The sequence below is a fragment of the Pyrus communis genome, chromosome 2 (assembly GCF_963583255.1).
Source record: "Pyrus communis chromosome 2, drPyrComm1.1, whole genome shotgun sequence".
Lineage (NCBI taxonomy): Eukaryota > Viridiplantae > Streptophyta > Magnoliopsida > Rosales > Rosaceae > Pyrus > Pyrus communis.
In genome coordinates, this window is record NC_084804.1 from 8,641,494 (window position 1) to 8,659,905 (window position 18,412).

At 37.4% G+C, this 18,412-nt stretch overlaps 2 protein-coding genes and 1 pseudogene across 2 annotated transcripts; 2 read left to right on the plus strand and 1 right to left on the minus strand.

Moving 5' to 3' along the window:
• The first annotated feature begins 3,341 nt into the window (after nt 1-3,341).
• LOC137724444 (receptor-like protein EIX2) lies at nt 3,342-7,116 on the plus strand. Its single transcript, XM_068463186.1, has one exon. It carries the CDS (start codon nt 3,678-3,680, stop codon nt 6,804-6,806), a length of 3,129 nt encoding a protein of 1,042 aa, XP_068319287.1. The 5' UTR covers nt 3,342-3,677; the 3' UTR covers nt 6,807-7,116.
• Nucleotides 7,117-7,407: 291 nt separating this feature from the next.
• Nucleotides 7,408-13,158, plus strand: LOC137724682 (putative cyclin-B3-1; annotated as a pseudogene).
• A 533-nt stretch (nt 13,159-13,691) lies between these two features.
• On the minus strand, nt 13,692-15,209 carry LOC137724446 (uncharacterized). The gene is made up of 2 exons (XM_068463188.1): nt 14,660-15,209; nt 13,692-14,445 (listed from the first exon to the last, which is right to left on the minus strand). Exons 1-2 carry the CDS (start codon nt 14,959-14,961, stop codon nt 13,965-13,967), a joined length of 783 nt encoding a protein of 260 aa, XP_068319289.1. The 5' UTR covers nt 14,962-15,209; the 3' UTR covers nt 13,692-13,964.
• Between the last annotated feature and the right edge of the window lie 3,203 nt (nt 15,210-18,412).

An 18,412-nucleotide genomic window follows, 5' to 3' on the forward strand; every position in this document is an offset into this window, starting at 1 on the left:
TTGCTTGTTTTGTTCTTGTCTGGATTTTGTTGTCGTCAATTATAATATATTTTCTGCTCTCTAACAGACGCTGGAGGAGACCAACTGTTCAAAGTTTTGGCTGCATATGGATTTTCCCCCAAAGACTAAATGGTGTGCCAAGACTTAGCAAACTCCATCATGCATTCGTTAAACAAGATCACATGATTGTGTCCATGACCTGCTATCTGTGAGCTGGCCAGGGCTTTGCACGGTGGTGTTCCACGACCAAACATGTTACATGCTGTGGTTGGGACTTGGGAAGAGAAAAATTTAGCTGAAACCTGCTGTATGCAACAGTTGCGTCTGCATCTCTTCTCCGTGGGAGGAAAGGAGAGGGAAGGGGTGACGAGGGAGTGATGATCGGTGGAGAAAATAAAGTTGTTGATTGAAGATGGAGGACCAACGAGTTTGGATCAAATGCCATAACATTTTTATTTAGGCTTATTTTTAGCTACATCCCTTGAAACTCGATTTTGATCTCACAAGTCAAAGTATAACGAATTTTGAGTTTCAGGGAGTAAAGTTACTCGATTTCACATGGTAGATGAAGTATAATTATTTGGAGATTTAAACATGGGACTTTCTTTAAAATGTGAAGGGACATCATCGTAATACTAAAGACATAATATTTTTTTACTTATTGTAACTACTTGCTAGGTCATAAATGATTTTGCCCAAACGCACCCTCCAGCTTATTTTTGTTCCTTGATTTTTCTCTATCTTATTCGGTCCAAAATTCATGAACAAACAAAAAGTATAGATGAAGAGAAAAAGTGTGAAAATTATTTTTTCAAAAATAGTTTCCTAATTTCACAATAAAGGAAAAGAAAAAGAAATGATAAACACAAACCCTTTTTAACCTCTTACACATTCGGTGGTTATGTTTGATTTATTCAATTTAATATTTAGAAATAAAAAGTAATGTGTGACAAACCTTGTTGTGTGAGAATTACTCTCCGAAAAAGCTTTGTAGGATAAATGTTTTCAACTATCAGAGGAAAACGTGTATAGAAAAGCCAAATTACTATGTCATAGTCGGTCACATAACCCGTTCTCTGTCATGTTGGTTTAAGGGATACTCCAAAGTCCAAACTATGGGAAATGAAATATGATAGTCCAATATTAGTTATATGACAAATTGAACGGAGTTAGAATGAGAAGACAAATTGAATGGAGGCACATGATGGAAAACTTAACAGAATTTGCACGGGATTACAAATTTACGATTTTGGAAAGTTGGTACGAAAAATTGCTTAAAATTTTAGTTTGTATAACAAATTGAAAAATGTGTAAGAGTTCATATGACATTTCAAAAAATTTCTCTCTACAAATATTCTTGCACTGTGTTATTGAAACAAACATCGGAATTATGTCTCTCTACCTCTCGTCGCTGTAAACTAGAGTCTTTGTTGTTGTTTGGATTTTGTTGTCGTCAATTATGATATTTTTCTACTCTCTAACAGACGCTGGAGATGACTCACTATTCAAAGTCTTCGCGGCATATAAATTTTCCACCAAAGACTAATTGCTGTGCTTAGACTTCTGCGGCTAGCAATCTCCATCATGCATGCTTTTTCATTTGGTCCTACACAGCTTCATAAGAATTCGGAAACTTCCATAGAAAGATCTGTGTATTTCCCTTTAGTGAAAAACAAGTAAGAAAGCGACTAGCGTGTCAATGACAATTTTTAGAGTGTTAATAACATTTCCATTACGTAGAAAATTTGTAAATAACGACACGACAATCATATCCAAGTCAAGAGTACGAGCAAGTGTGGAGTAGGCGATGGACTTGTAAACTTGTTCAACCCGACACATCTATATCCATTTTCGTTTGAAAAAAATATAAAACATATCTAAATCCGTTTTCGTAATTTAATACGACAATAAAAGAAGAGTAAATAAGATGATAGGTTGTGAATTTCTACAACCCATAATGGACGCCGAAGACCTATAATTCAAAGTCTCTGCTGCATGATGGATTTCTTGAACCCATCACAACCAGGTATCAACTGTGTCGACAATGGACTTGCAAACTTGTAAAAGGGGTTGTGAACACAATCCATTCATTTCAGTTACCCTTTTTTCTTTTCTCCATCACACGACTTTCATTGCAACTCCCCGATCTACATCGATAATCTATTCCTATAAATTCTAGAATTTACTAGCTAAACGTTACCATCACCAAAGCATAGCAAGGGAAATTGTGTGTGATAATGGACAGCCACTATCACGTCAGTATTGCTCACTATTTCCTGATTTCATAACAAAACAAAGGTAAAAAGAAAGAAAGAAGAAAATGATAAACGCAAGAAAGAAGAAAATGATAAAGGCACACGTTTTTTAACCTCCTACACATTCGTTGGTTCTGTTTGATCGATTCAATCTAATGTTTAGAAATAAAGAAGAGTGTGTCACAAACTAAAAATAGTATGTGAAAATCACTCCTCAAAAAGCTTTGTAAGATAATTATTTTCAATAATCACACGAAAACGTGTATAGAAAAGCCAAATTGCTAAGTCATAGTCGGTCACATAACCCCTTCTCTGTCATGTTGCCTTAAGGGACACTCCAAAGTCCAAACTGTAGGGAAAATGATAGTCCAATTGTTATATGAAAAATTAAACGAAGTTAGGGTGAGATGACAAATTAAATGGAGACATATAACTTATTTTGGATGGAAAACTTAACGGAATTTAGGCGAGATGACAAATTAACGACTTCAGAAAATTGGCACAACAAATTGCTTAAAAATTTAGTTTACATGACAAATTAAAAAAAGGTGTACAAGTTCATACAGTATTAAACCAAAGTTACAAAAAATGTTTCAGTTCTTATTTTAAGTGTTTTTTTTTTTTTTTTTTTTTTTTTTTCCAGTTGTTAGCTTGTTTTGTTATCGTCTGGATTTTGTTGTCCGCAATGGATGGATCTTGTCTGGATTTTGTTGTCGTCAATTATGATGTATTTTCTGCTCTTTTTTTCTCCTTTAACAGGCGTTGGAGGAGACTAAATATTCAGAGTCACCGCTGCATATGGATTCTCCACCACGCATGCATTTTCATTTGGTCCTACACGGCTTCATTATTATTCGGAAACTTCCACAGAAAAATCTATGTATTTCCCATTAGTGAAAAACAGATGAGAAAACGACTAGTGTGACAATGATGATTTTGGAGTGTTAATAACATTTTCGTTGTGTAGAAAATTTGTAAATAACAACATGACAGTCATATCCAAGTAAAGACTACCAGCATCTGTGGTGAAGGTGATGGACTTGCAAACTTGGTCAACCCGACGCATCTATATCCGTTATCGTTCGAACAAAATATAAAACATTCTAAATCCGTTTTCAAAATTTTACACGGCATGAAAAGAACAGTTCCAGCAGAAGACCTTAATTCAAAGTCTCCGCTGCATATGGATTTCTACGACCCAACAGAACTAGGTCCCAGCCGTGTCGATAATGGACTTGCCAACTTGTAAAATGGGTTGTGAAGACCCGCCCTCTTTTCTTTTATCCATCAGACAACTTTCGTTGCAACTCCCCGATCTGCATCGATAATCTATTCCTATAAATTCTGGAATTTAGAAGCTGAACATCATCATCACCAAAGCATAGCAAAGAAAAGTGTGTGTGATACACTGATACACTGATAATGGACAGCCACTATCACCTCAGTATTGCTCACTATTTCCTTCTTTTCCTTTTGGCGTCTTCCTACATGCGGAGTACTACTCAACTCTCTTTCTGTTTGGCCGGTGGTGAACTTTCAAGCAGTGTGGAAACAAATTCGTGCATCGACGAAGAAAGACGAGCGCTTCAAATCTTTAAACGACATCTTGTTGATCCTTCTGGCAGGCTTTCCTCTTGGGTGGGTCACGATTGCTGTCGATGGGAAGGGATTTCATGCAACAACCTCACCGGTCATGTCGTGAAGATGGACCTCCGGAATCGATACCCAGGTCTACGTTCCATTTCTGATGAAGAGTGGGACAGGTCGGCTTATGAAATGGCTAAATTGAGAGGTAAGATAAATGCTTCTCTGTTGAGCTTGAAACATTTAAATTACCTGGACCTAAGCTTTAATGATTTTCATCGCATTCAAGTTCCTAAGTTCTTCGGGGAGCTTAAAAGTTTGCAATATCTTAATCTCTCCGCTGCGTCATTTGGAGGAGAGATTCCCCCTTCTCTTGGTAACCTGTCAAGCCTCAATTTTCTTGACCTTGGGAGGAATCAACTCTCATCTTCCAGAAATTTGAATTGGCTGTCTCGCCTCTCTTCTCTAAAATACCTTGATCTCGGAGGCATGGATCTTAGCACCACAGGAGTCAATTGGGCGTATGCTGTTAATATGCTTCCTTCATTAGCAGAGTTACACTTATCTGATTGCCAAATTAAAAGCATTTCACTCTCCCTGCAGAGCATTAACTTGACATCACTTTTTAATCTTACCAGCCTCATAACACTTGATCTATCCTGGAATGATTTCGGTGATCCTTTCCCAAGTGAATTTGCAAACTTCAAATCTCTGGAATACCTTGATTTATCTAATACAGGCTTAGAAGGCCAAATTCCTAAAGGCATTGGAAATTTGTGCAAGCTAAAGGTCTTAAGTCTTTATGGAAACGAATTTAATGGGGGGCTTGAAGAGTTTTGTAGAAGTTTCTCAAATTGTTCAAATATTGCATTAGAGTCACTAGATTTGTCTTTTAGTAAGCTGGGAAGCCAACTGCCGGTCTCCTTAGGAATGTTTAAAAGTATGCAGAATCTCTACCTTGGTGGAAACTCTTTGTGGGGCTCAATTCCAGACTCCATTGGAAACTTGTCATCCTTGAAAACTTTATACCTCTCTTATAATATGATTACCGGCTCCATTCCAGATTCCATTGGAAACTTGTCATCCTTGAAAACTTTAGACCTCTTTTATAATATGATGAACGGCTCCATTCCACAAAGTCTGGGACAACTCTCTCAGCTAGTTTCCCTCGATCTGTCTTCTAATCCTTGGGAGGGCAATCTAACGGAAGCCCATTTCATAAATCTTACCCGGTTACAAGATTTTAAAGCAGGAGACAGTTACAACCACACATCCCTCATTTTCGACATGGCGTATGATTGGGTTCCTCCATTCAAGCTCCACACAATTTATATCAGAAATTGTCATATAGGTCCCGGTTTTGGGATATGGCTTCAATCTCAAACTGAATTGAGGGAAATCTATCTTAGTGGTAATGGAATCTCGGATTCCTTCCCAGAGGAATGGCTGTTGAAGATATCTTCCCAACTCATCCAGCTAGACTTGTCTTACAACCAATTTCGTGGAAACCTTCCATCCAATTTGAAATCTCCAAAATTGGAGTTGATTGACTTGAGTCATAATCAGTTGGACGGCCCACTCCCACTTTGGTCGGCCACTAAGGTAACTAACTTTGATCTTGAAAGCAATTCCTTTTCCGGGCCAATTCCCTCCAATATTGACCAAATGATGCCCAATTTGAATTTTTTGTATCTTTCTGAGAATCATTTGAATGGCAATATTCCTCGCTCTATCTGTAACATGCAGCAATTGCAAGAATTGTCACTTTTTGGGAATCATTTGAATGGCACTATTCCTCCCTTTGTTTACAACATGAAGCAGTTGCAAATCTTGTCTCTAGGGAGCAATCAATTTCATGGAGAACTCCGTCTTGCATGGAGTGTGGGGAGCAACATGATGTTTCTAGATGTTAGTCAAAACAATCTCTCGGGTAATATTCCCACATCATTAGGGGCATTAATTTCACTGAAAGTATTAAAGCTCAACAACAACAATTTTGAAGGTGAAATTCCAAATTCCTTGCAAAATTGTTCTCAGTTGGGGAGTATTGATCTTGGAGACAACAAGTTATTTGGCAAAATACCACAGTGGATAGGAGGATTAAATGTATCCATGTTGAATATGATACGATTACGGTCCAACAATTTTAGTGGACATATATCCCAGCAACTGTGCAATCTTCAACAACTTCATATCCTCGACCTTAGTCACAACAACATTTCAGGTACTATTCCCAAGTGTTTGGGTAATTTGGCTTCGCTGGTCAATGATTCATATACATCAGATGATACTTTTTATGCCTCTAATCAGCCAACCACACTGACACTAAAAGGAAAGGAACTTGTGTACAATAATACTCTATATCTTGTAAAGAGCATTGATCTTTCATCAAATACTTTACAAGGTGAAATCCCTGAAGAAATAAGTAGCCTCATTCTATTGGGTACCTTGAACTTGTCTAGGAATCAATTGACTGGAAAGATCCCTTCCCAGATTGGAAACTTGCATTGGCTCGAAACACTTGATCTCTCACACAACCACCTTTCAGGACAGATTCCTCAGAGCTTGTCATCTTTAACCTCACTATCCCACTTGAACTTGTCTTACAACAACTTGTCTGGAAGAATTCCTTCAGGAAACCAGCTTCAAACGCTCATTGATCCGTCCATTTATATGGAAAATCCATCGCTATGTGGCGTTCCTCTCTCAACTAAGTGCCCTGGAGATGAAACTTTCCCATCTAAGGATACAAAAGACATAAATGTAGGTGGAAATGATGAGTTATGGTTCTATGTCAGCATGGTACTTGGCTTTATTGTAGGCTTTTGGGGGGTTTGCGGCACACTGATCTTAAAGACATCATGGAGGTATGCATATTTTCAGTTCTTTGACAGCATCAAAGACAAGATAGCACTAGCAATTGCATTGAAAGTGGCTCGTTTTCAAAGAATGTTTTCTTATGTTTGATAGTACTACGTATATTTGTGGTTTCCTTTGTATTTGGTTTATGGGACTTGCAACTTATGTATTGAATAAAAAAAATTCTACCTTTCAATAAATGTTCCCACAAACAATTATGTATTAACTTGGAATTAATTAAAATTTCTAGTGTGTACTTATCAATCGCCTAAACCAAAAAAAATTAGGGATGGGGTAGTAACGTACAATCGCGTTTATTTCTTAAAACGAAATAAAGACCGCCGATTTAACGAGACGACTCAGACCTCTGCAACGGTCGACTGTTCTCATTCCGCTCCATCTCCGAAGATCAGAATCCGAGAAGAGCACGAGATATCTCCAAAATGACGTCTTTTAAGGTACGCTTCTTCCTACAAATCTATCGACAAACTATCGTTTCGATGTAATTCTTGAGAAATCGAATTTATTCGAAAAATCAATTCAATTAGGGCTGCGTTTTGAAATTTGAATTACTGTTCGTACAATTATGGGTTTCTTTTGTGGAAGTTGCTTTCTCGTGAATTTTGTCTTGAACTGATTGAAATTCTCTCGGTTTTTCTAGAAATTGGATCATCGGCAGAGCACTACGACACTTATAGAGAGAAGCAAAATGTTGGCTGCTAAGGTCGGAAAAATCCATAAAGGTTTTCGATTCCCGGATAACTTTCTTTGATTTCTTTCTCTGGTTTTTCCTTTGGATGAAATCAGTTCTGACATCTGCGAAACCCTGCTTGGTTTTTCGTAGTTTTCAGCCAGAATTCGGCATAGGACAGAATCGGGTGGGAGAAGAAAACTCAACATGCTCACGTGGTGTGGAACCGCAATTCTTGGTTCTTCTGCTGGTTTTAAGGTCTTGTGGTGGTGATTTATTTACTTCTCACCTTCTTTTTCGACATTTTAAAGAGTTGGTGTCTCAAGTTTTAAGTTTTATACAGAAAGTGACACTGCCAAAGCTGATGCCGGGATCGGGTAATTGTAGTTTTAATTTTGTGCAATTTTATTTCGATTATCGAATGTTATGGTTTTAATCAATGTCTAAGTTGTTTTAGAACTAAAATCAACTAAGCCTTCCTTCCAGAATTTAAATCTTGGGATTTTTATTTGTATGCAAACTGTGCTAACAATTCAAATAGAATGGGAGCCTTGTACAATGATGTCGCTAAGTAGAGGCCAAAAAGTATTAGATATTAGCTGTATCTGCCCACTTCCTTCAAGTTCTTCTAGGATTGTAGGGGGTGATGCCTCTAAAATTATGTTGGTACCTTTTCATTTGCTCATATAGTTCCTTCATTTTTGGATGTTGAGCTAAGAAGTTCTAAATTTGGGCCATCTTCAATGCAGGAGCGGTAAAAGTGAGAGGATTAAATCTTTGCAACGGTATGCATTTTGATATTATGATACCTATACGTGCTTGTGAATTCAATATTCTTTTGATATTTTGATATAACTGTAGATGTTAGCAAGGGTGTGAGTAGGTTCGAGATCCTTTGCTTTTGCTTTAATGTAGTATTGTATTCTTTTGTATTTTTGTAGGGTTTCAGTGGGTAGAAACGTTAAGACTGTGAATTTATCATCAAGGATATCCTTCCTGGTAAGAATGTTAAATCCTAGCATGCATTTTCCTTGTAACTCTCTTATTTACATGATTGCATAGTATGTTGTTCTACTGACTTCAGTAGATAACTAGATATCTCTCTGTAATCTGAAAATGAACAAAAGAGCTTTCATATGAGTGGTTCAAAGATCTCATAGTTACTTACAGCCGTTAAGCAGGGTACTTCAAGTTAGTTTTCATATATAGTTCCACCCCCAAACTGGACAAAGTTGCAAAACTTTAAAGTTTTCTTCCTGTCCATGTTTTTCTTTTTGAAGGTCAACTAAGTTTTTGTTTTCCACTGTTACGTTGTATGTTTGACAACGCAAAGACAGGGTTTTGTTTTTCTTGACAAGCTTAGCGAGTATCAACGCCTATCATTTCATATATGTTGTTCTTCCAATTGTAAGAATTGATTTTTGTGTTACTTCAATCAGGGAAAAGGGCGGGGAGGCTTTGATACTTCAGAAATGCTGGTATAGTTTCCCGGATTCAATTGTACCATTTGAATTTTTTTTTATTATGGATAAACTGTAGCTATTAAAGAGCTGAAGGCACCTTCAGAGAGTCAAAGGACCAAGGCTATGGGTCTAAATCGTGAACCTATTGTTACAGATGGCAGGTCTAAGCCACCTTTGTTTTCCCTCTTTATAAGAAATTAGAATTTATGCCGCAATTTGTTTGTTGTGCCTTTGAAATATTCTAATCTGGCTCATATGCTTATGAAACTAAACATATAAAGACCCTTGATTAAACTTATAACTTTTTTTTAAAGGAGGACTTCATATACTTCACTTAAGCTGATAAGGTATCTGACCAGCAGACATGTTTGTTTATTTACTGTGGATAAGATCTGTATCTGTTATTGATGTATTTTCTATTTCCTCCCTCCATTTTAAAGGAAATCATTGCCGGTGCTAAAGGTCAACCCAGAGGAAGCAAGTATTCCGAAGGTTGATGTCGTGCATTATAATAATGTTCCTTGGTTCAGTTTAACAGGAGTAGGATTTCAAGTTGGACATTTATATTTTTTTGCTTTCCTGCTTGTAGGAAAATGCTGGTAGAAATTCTGTAGGAAAAAGAGGGTATTATGGTAAGATGCCGTGAATATTTAAGATTTGACAAGTGCATGGCACATGATGTCTGACCAAATGGCATTTTGGAATACAATTAAGGCTACGGTTGGCAAGAAAGTAGTACCTAGAGTAAATGATACCACGAGGAGCCATCTGTTGAGGAATCGAGTGAGTGATATCTTTGTGATTATGTGAGTGACAGTGATCCATACTACTAGTTTTCTATCCCGCTAAAAGCCAGTTAAAATGTTTTGCTGATAGTGGTGCATATTCCTTTAAACCTCATTTTTCTTCTGAATGAATGGAATGGAAGCGTCTTTCTTGCATTTTATGGATAGGATTGTTTGTTCTCACTTCAGGCATGACTAATATGTCAATTTCAGAACTCAAAGCAAATAACAGCAGATGCAGAAGTAAAACTATAAGGGTGTACAACAAAGAACTTGTATTCTGCTGTTCACCCCCAATTTTATGAATTTTGTGGCTCCTCCCAGTTATTTTTAGATATTTTGAATATTGTCCTGGAAAAGGAAAATTTATCGTTTTTCTTGTCCCCTGGTATCTAAGAATTGATATTATAATGCTACATGCGAATACAATTTTTGGTCTTGAAAGTTACAGCATCGAGATTTCGAATGGCTGCATTGGAGAGTTTGGTTTTAGGTTAAGTCACATTGTTTTTTACTCTTGATGGGTTTCTGTATTCATTTTATTCTTCTTTACTACTATAATTTGAATTACTACATTCATTAACTTTCTAATTCATTGAATGTCTCTTATGTTGAATGATCATTTAAGCTTTTATGTCTTAATTAAACACGGTTGAGATTTCTATCTATTAATAGTTTGCATGTGATTTGAGATTGCAGGGGTCAGCGTAATTCAAATGTCCTTGTATTGCCAAGAAATTCTGTCAGGGTAAGTCTAATCAGAAATGGAACTCATGTCCCTCCTCCTCCTCAAATGAGAAAAAAGAATTAATGTCTCGTTTTGTTTGACCAGTTCTGAATTGTAGTTGCTCAAGTTTGTCTACTTCAGACAGTAAAACAATTTCATTTGTGTTACCATATTTTACTTTCAGTACTTCAACAATCTGTCAATTTTTTTAAAGTCATTTGGTCCTGAAATCTGTTGACTTGTGTTATTGCTTAACATGGCAACCATTTTGGCATCAACTTGAAGCTTTACGGCAGTGCATTCAATTTAGAACTTCACCTGAGTGATTGCTTTACATTACTATGAGATTACATCATCATCCTGACTTTGTTTCTTGGCATGTTAGATCTATATGAAGTAGATGTGCGTTCGATTTATCTTCCCTTTAATTTTATTACAATCCAGCCAACTTTGTCCACACTGAGGGCTCGTGAGTCGCAAAGGACTTTGAAATCCAAGGGTGCATCACGTCCAAACAAATTAGTTTCTGCTACTGCAACTTCATCCAAAACTGAAAAAGTGGCTACTTCTCTTCCTGAGAACGTTAAGCATGAAGCCACTCAGGGAGAGCTCCCATCTGAAGCCAACTGCAGCCAGAGTGCTTCAACTATCATTTCCAGGATAAAATCAAATAGGAGGAGATCTTACACATCTCTATTGATGACTGGATCAAAGGTTGGGGCTTAACGTGTTCTATTGATGCCTTTATTCCTTACTCGTGAACTACTTTCACACTTGGCCCTATTTGCGGTTACTAGAGGACCATGTTGAAGCTTTGAAGGCGGAAGAGCTGCCAAGTATTGATGACGATTGCATCAACTGGAAGTTTCCGATTATGTTGATGAGATCTATCAGTATTACTGGGTTTCTGAGGTAATGATTATGATGTCTCTATACCACTGTTTTCATCTTAGTGTGGTAAGATAGTAGGTTTAGTGTAGTTCTGATTCTGACTTGTTGGCTTTGTTAAAATTGTCTTTAACTGCAGGCACAGAATCCACCTCCAGAAAATTTTATGTCGATTCAGGCAGGCATTACTCATCATATGCGATGCATATTGGTCAACTGGTTAATTGAAGTACCGATTTAACCTTTTGATGAACTATGATGTTTTTGTATTCCTTTTTGTCTTGCTTTGTTCAATTTTACATTTCATGTTGTTTAAAAGCTGGCTATCCCCTTTATTTGTTCATCCGGAAACAGGTACACTACAAATTCGAGTTAATGCAAGAAACTTTTTATCTCGTGGTGACATTGCTCGGTCAATATCTTTCCCAAGTCACAATTAAGAAGGATGACATACAGTTAGTTGGTCTCACTGCACTCTTGTTGGCATCAAGTATGAGGACTTTTGGCATCCAAGGGTAAATATCAATATCTCAAACTTGTATGCATTACTTTTCATGATTTTTTTTTCTATTCTCTACAAGAAAAATTGCAGGTCAAAGATAGCATCTCAGCTGAGACATACACGAGAGCACAGGTGCTTGGAATGGTATGTGTTTTTCTTAGTCAGACTTGGATTATTTCAGTATATCTGTTTTGTTAGAATCTGGAAATATCCTTGTGCATATCTTCTGAGATGAAAAATAGTGCTGCATTCTATAGTCCCTTTTCGCTTGTCCTATGATAAACAGTCTTTGCTTTTTAGGAGAAAGCCCTTCTGAAAAAGCTGAATTTTCTTCTTAATGCACCTACTCCATATGTCTTCAAAGATTTCTCAAGGCTGCTCAGTCAGAAACAAAGGTATAATTTCTAAGGCTAACAGACAGAATTTTCTATTAATGATTAACACCATTACTAAGAAAGAAAGAGATTGATACGCCAGAGTTTAGTAGGTATTAGTTTTCGATATGGATTAGAAAACAGCTAAGTTGCTAACAGTCTGTTACTTTGCGGACTGTTTTGCAGCTTGAACACTTGGCATTCTACCTTATCGAGTTGTGCTTAGTTGAATATGAACCGTTAAGGTTCAAGCCCTCATTGCTGTGCGCAGCAGCCCTATATGTTGCAAGTTGCACCCTGCAGATTACTCCGGCTTGGACTCCGCTGCTCTGCAAACACTCTCGTTATGAAGTATCCCAAATCAGGTACTGCTTTAAAGACAAGTAAATAACATTGTTTCCTTATCTAGTGCTTGCTTCAGAATAAATTTTAGTGATCGATGTTTGATCGTTGCAGAGACTGTGCAGAGATGGTCTTAAGATTTCACAAAGCTGCAAGAATGGGAAGTTTGAAGGTCACATATGAAAAGTATTCTAGCCCTGATCTCAGTTGTGTTGCAGTGATAAAACCGTTGGACGCACTTCCACTCTGATTCAGCTCAGAGGGCTGAAGATAAGAATGTTAACAAATCAAGGGATAAAGACTTCAGCATCATCTGGTAGACATGTTTTCCCCCGCAGTTGTTGAAGCGTGTGTAGCAGGACAAAATTCTGCTTGTATTTCATATTGATCTAACACAATGAAGGACATCCATCAAGCTTGTCGTAAAGAAGCCATATTTCGTAGCGCTTCTACTGATGGCGTCTGTCTACTCAAGGGTTTTCAAGATTGTAAAATCTTTTGTTCATTTGGTACCGCAATTCACATCAGTATGTTGTGTTGCACGCGTTTATGTTATGATCTCATAGAAGTGTAACAACATCATGTTGTTGCTAAGAAATTATGACCTCGAACTGAACACAACGTTGTTGTAATAACTATTGCTGTGTGAATCTAGTTTCTTGTTAATGGTACATATTGCATTGATCAATCATTATATTATCTCCCTTTATCTTTTGATAGATCCAAATTAGCTCTTAATTAACGTTACACGGTCTGATTTTAATGACTCGTACTTGTTTACGTAAGCGAACATATTTGTTGATGAGCCGTGACTCAAGTTGCAGGGGTAGGGTGAAAGTAGATCCTAGATTCGATTCCCGTTTTAAAGAAAAACCAAACCGGTTCTCGCATGGACCTTCACTGCAGGAAGACCTTGGACATAGCAGAACAGGTTTGTCTGCTCTGAAATGTGCACGAAATTGGCTTGTCCGAGATGCAGTTAGTTAGAAAGCCGTTTCTGTCAAGAAATGAAGCCTGATGGAGGGTATCAAGCAGAACATTTTCCGAATGGTTGATAGGCTCGAAGTAAAGAAGCGAAACAAAGGTCACAAGTGGAGAGAAACATAACTCCGAGTAGAACATACGTGCATTTGACTAGTAATGACAAGAAACTACTGAGAACAGCGACCGGACCAGATAATAAAGCGATGAAGGAGGCAGAATCGATCATGTAAAGCAACATTATAAATGGAAAACAAAATTTATTAAATGAAACAAGATTTCATATATACTATTCCGACCTGTATAAGCTCAAAAAATGTAGCCTAGCTTCTTTGCCTCCACCACCACAAGAAGTATATATTGAACTCTGCAGGATCTCCCTACGTATATACAACCTTGATCTTCAACAAAAACCATTATCTGCTATCTACCAACATATAATACAAAACGTAATGCACAAGTACATATACGTTACATATTCTACCGTATAGATTAATATCAGAAGTAGCTCAATCAGCTAACCAAACCATCTTGTGGAAGCAAGTAACCATCCCGATTCAAAGTCCCCCTCACTGCTCGATAAAACTCCAACCACGAAGATGAGTACGCATCTGCAGGACCCCACAGAAATGTCAGATTAGGACTAGCAGGGCCTGGTGCCATTAAATCCAACACTGATGCAGCTGGTTTGAGCTTCTGTGGAAAGTTAAACGCCAAGTTATCAACTTTATGTTCATATATTTTGCCCTTTCGGTCCAATTTATACCGCGAGGTGCCCTGAAACTGACCCTTCGCTTCCCATGGAACTCGAGGAACACCCTTCATGTTCCACCTTATCAGTATCACATTCTCTGAAGGCTGCCAAATCCTATAAACCTCGAGGGAGATATCGCGGAACAGAATCTTTCCATGAAATCGCAATGCCCAGAAGATCAATTTGTAATTCTCAATGCCAGTGAATGTGTTCAAAGGATCCATAAATGTTATATCATCCCTGAAATTCATCAAATTCCACAAATGAATCCCATCAAATGCAACTCTACATTTCCAATAACATATTAAACAACTACAAAATCATCAAATTTCAAACAACAATTCAATCTATGATGTCAATTCTAAAACTACCAAACAATTTAATGAATGTATAAACATTCTGATAAACCAAACACTAGCAAAGAAAAATTAAGAAACCCAGATTAACAAATTACCTATAAATGTCATAATTAAGGTCTTTGGCGAAAATTAAAGGGACATCTTCACGAAGCGTCCGTACAGCCAGGCCAAGATTGACATAAAAATCGTCCCTTTGCTGCTTATCCTGCGCAACCCTGGAGGTGTCAAGCTGCGCACCCTCCAACAAAGTGGGCGTCTGTACGCTGGCCAGAGGAGAGAGGTGAGAGAAAGAAAAACTGGGTCTTGTCTGGGAGAGCATTTGGTGAAAGGGTTTTTCTTTTGGTTTGGTTTGGAGGAGTAAGGAGGAAGCAGAGAAATTTGGTAGCAGAAAAGCCATTGCCTTCTCTCTGTTATCTGGTCTCCGAGTTCACGTGCTCATGTGAAAAGCTTTCTAGAGAGAGAAAGGGAAGGATTTACAGTTTTAGAGAGAGAGAGAGAGAGAGAGAGAGAGAAGATGATTTTTGAGAGCTCTGTGTCTTGTGTGTGCGTGTGGGTTGGAGGACAGAGCATAATTTGGTGTTGGCGTTGGTGTTGATATATTGAGTGGTTTTGAAGATGGCCATGAATGTGTCTCGTGTTCCGATTGATTGGAAGGGCTTCAAAGTTGAAAGTGGACCAAAGTGAAAGAAATAATATTTGTGGTTCTTGCACTTTCACCCCCTTAACTTTGCTCTATTTCTTTCAATTTTCTTTTGGATTTTGGTATCATGACGTGCAAAAATCTTCTTGCTCTCAAGCCCCCCTTTATTCTCCAAAAATTAACTTTGTTGGCATCTTAAAACTTTCTTATTAGCCCCTTTAAAGACGTGAGCATAGCCATATTTGTTAATGAGCTGATATGTTTCATTTATGCATCATAGTTTGATATCTCTTTGGGCAAAGTTGAATACAGCATGGGTTTAGCCAGTTTGGCTAAAACAACGCGTTTCCCCTCCTACACTCAATTTCGAATTCCTCATCTTTATATAAAATCAAATTTAAAAATAAAGAAAGAAAACCCTTCCTTTCTTTTCAACTTTCAATTGTATTCTAAGTTCTAACTCATTCAACAAAAAAGAATTGAACCTTAGGATTTAATTTATATCTCCAAATAATTAAAGAATATTTCTCTCGCATTCAAGGTCTTCGGTTTGATTTTCTCCTTTGTTAATATCACTTGTATTGGGAAATAAAAGATAAACACCTAGACTTTCTAATTGATGATCTCATCCTATTACATCCCCTCTCACTTTCATTGGTCATCTGTAAAGAACTGAGAAGTTTCAACAAAGAGATTAATGTTTGTTTCACATTTCATGGGTATTCAATTCAAACACATAATAATACTAGTATGCAGTCTTTAGCCAAGATGCCTCCTTTCACAAGAAAGAGAATAACAAGGTAAACTTGCTCTTTAAACCTTTTGGTATTAAACCAAAGCATATCTTCCTTCAAAACTCTAATAACATCCAAACCGATTATCCTGACGAATACGATCTTTCTCTTCAATCTACTACATTTCAGGTTCAAACTCTCTTCATGTAAATGTAACTTAGAGTAGTAATATCGTTTGTAATAATAATAATAATAATAATAAAAAGTGAAAGAACTAAACCCATTTTCTTGTTGGATGGGAGGAGGATAGGAATCGAAGAAGATAATGAAATCTTATCCCCAAGGGCCAAGAGTGAAGACCAAATTTGAGTTAGAAATGTACTAGTGCACAATTGTCTATGAGGTGGGGCCATGCCTAATTGTCTGCCTTCTTAGTTTGATTGGAATGTAGATGGGAAGGGTTCGAAGAACCCAAGTAGGAAGAATGACAAAACGATGCAAAAGGTTAAGCCATTCCCAAGAATCTTCAAATTCAGAAAGCACATTCCTTTTAGGATATACCCATTCCAATTGTGTACCTTCCAATTCCACTTTTTTGATTTTAGGATATACCAACTGTGTACCTTTGAATTGAGGAAGCACATTCATTTTAGGATATACCAATTGTGCACCTTACATTATATTCCATGTTAACGTTAACTAATGTTTGGTGTTGCAATTTAGTACTAAGGTCTAGTGGTATTTCTCTTCACTTGTAAGTGAGAGAACTTAGGCTCAATTCTAGCCAAAGGCGAATTTAAACCACATTATTGCTAGCCTATTGCGAGGCTTAGCTCACCCCTCCCCTTAGTGTAGATAATATCGCATGTTCAAAAAAAAAAAAGGTTTGGTGTTATTTCCTATGTTTAAATGAGAGAATTGAAATTTTATGGTGTTAACGCAAGATCCTTTTAGACCCTATATAAAATGGACCCGTTGAGGTGGGCTTGGAGAATGAAAAGAAGATCGAAGTATTGCTTCTTAGCTAGCCCAATAAGAAGGAACTCCGATCGCTACAGATGACCGCTCGATGGTATGGATCAAGTATCAACAAAGAAGACGAGCACCTATTCAAAAAGTACTTTCCGACCACTTGGAACAAGTTAGCAAATTGATAACTTAATAGGACGAAGCCCCAGAGATAGGCCTACTCAGACATTAACTCTAAGCAATGTGTTGGCCATCAACGAGAGCAGAGGTTTACGATCGAACATAAAGGTTGTCAAATCAAGCGCTCGAGTCGGTGTTTCCTCAGCCACTTGGGGCCAAGCAGATTGGTCGGTACGTGTTGGCCCATAAAACCTTGTAACTAGTTCTGAGCAACGCCCACTTCACCTACACATGTCGACTAAGTAAAAGAGTAGCCAACAAAATAAGCCTACACACCTAGTTCATTTAATGCTAAAGCGGTGGAATACTAAAAAGCCCACGACTTTTGGGACTCATAGGAAGCTTATATAAGAGAGACGAGTACCTCTTATAAGCGCTCGAGCACACAAGAGAGAAAAAATAACATTGATACATAGCACTTCTTAACTCATATCAAATATATACCACTACAGTGTATGTAGCCTAGTTTTGAGGGTAAACCACTTAAATTTTGTTGTCAATTACTTGTAGCCTTTATTTCGAGCCCATCAAGAACCGACCATACTGTTGACTTGGCAATTTTAAGTGTTAACATATGGAACTTGAATTAAACTTGTTTGAAGTGCACTACAAAAATTAAATTGGGTTGCACTATAAAAATTAAATTAGGTGGGAACTTGGTAGTGACTGAACGCAATGCATTTCGGAGAAGTTTTTTGTTTTTTGTTCAGGGGCACAAAAATACCTATGAAGATCCTACGAGGACCCTCCGAATATTTGGGCAGGAGCACAATCCTAGGGCTAGCCCTATATAGGCTACAATCCAAGAAGTTTTTTCTGTATTGTTAAACCACATATATAGGCATACATCCATGAAGGGGGGTGAACAAGTTGCAGGCTTGTAGCGAGCTCCACATGAGGAAGAAGCCTTATCTTTCCTTTCAACGTTGTCGTTTCTTGCTGGACCTTACTAGCTTTAAATGAAATGGGTCGTTTACTATGTTTGAGCTTCTTAGCACGTTGAATTTTTTTTTTTAACAAACGATATTATTTAAATTAAAATCATCTTAAACTCTTAGATTAAAACCTAAAACTGTTGGTGCTTAAATTCGATGTAATGTGAACCCTACATTTAATCTCTATTTTTATAAAAGAATGGGAATCCATTTTGCCTCCCTGTATGAGAATGTTCTTGTGAATTTTACAAGAAAACCTGCGGCCATACCCACAATTACATTCAATTGGTTCAATTTTAACAGTTTGATCTGAAGTTAAAAGGAATGTGGGAACATCTGAATGCATAAAACCTTACAAAAAGGAAAATGCCAGAATCTCAACTCCCAATC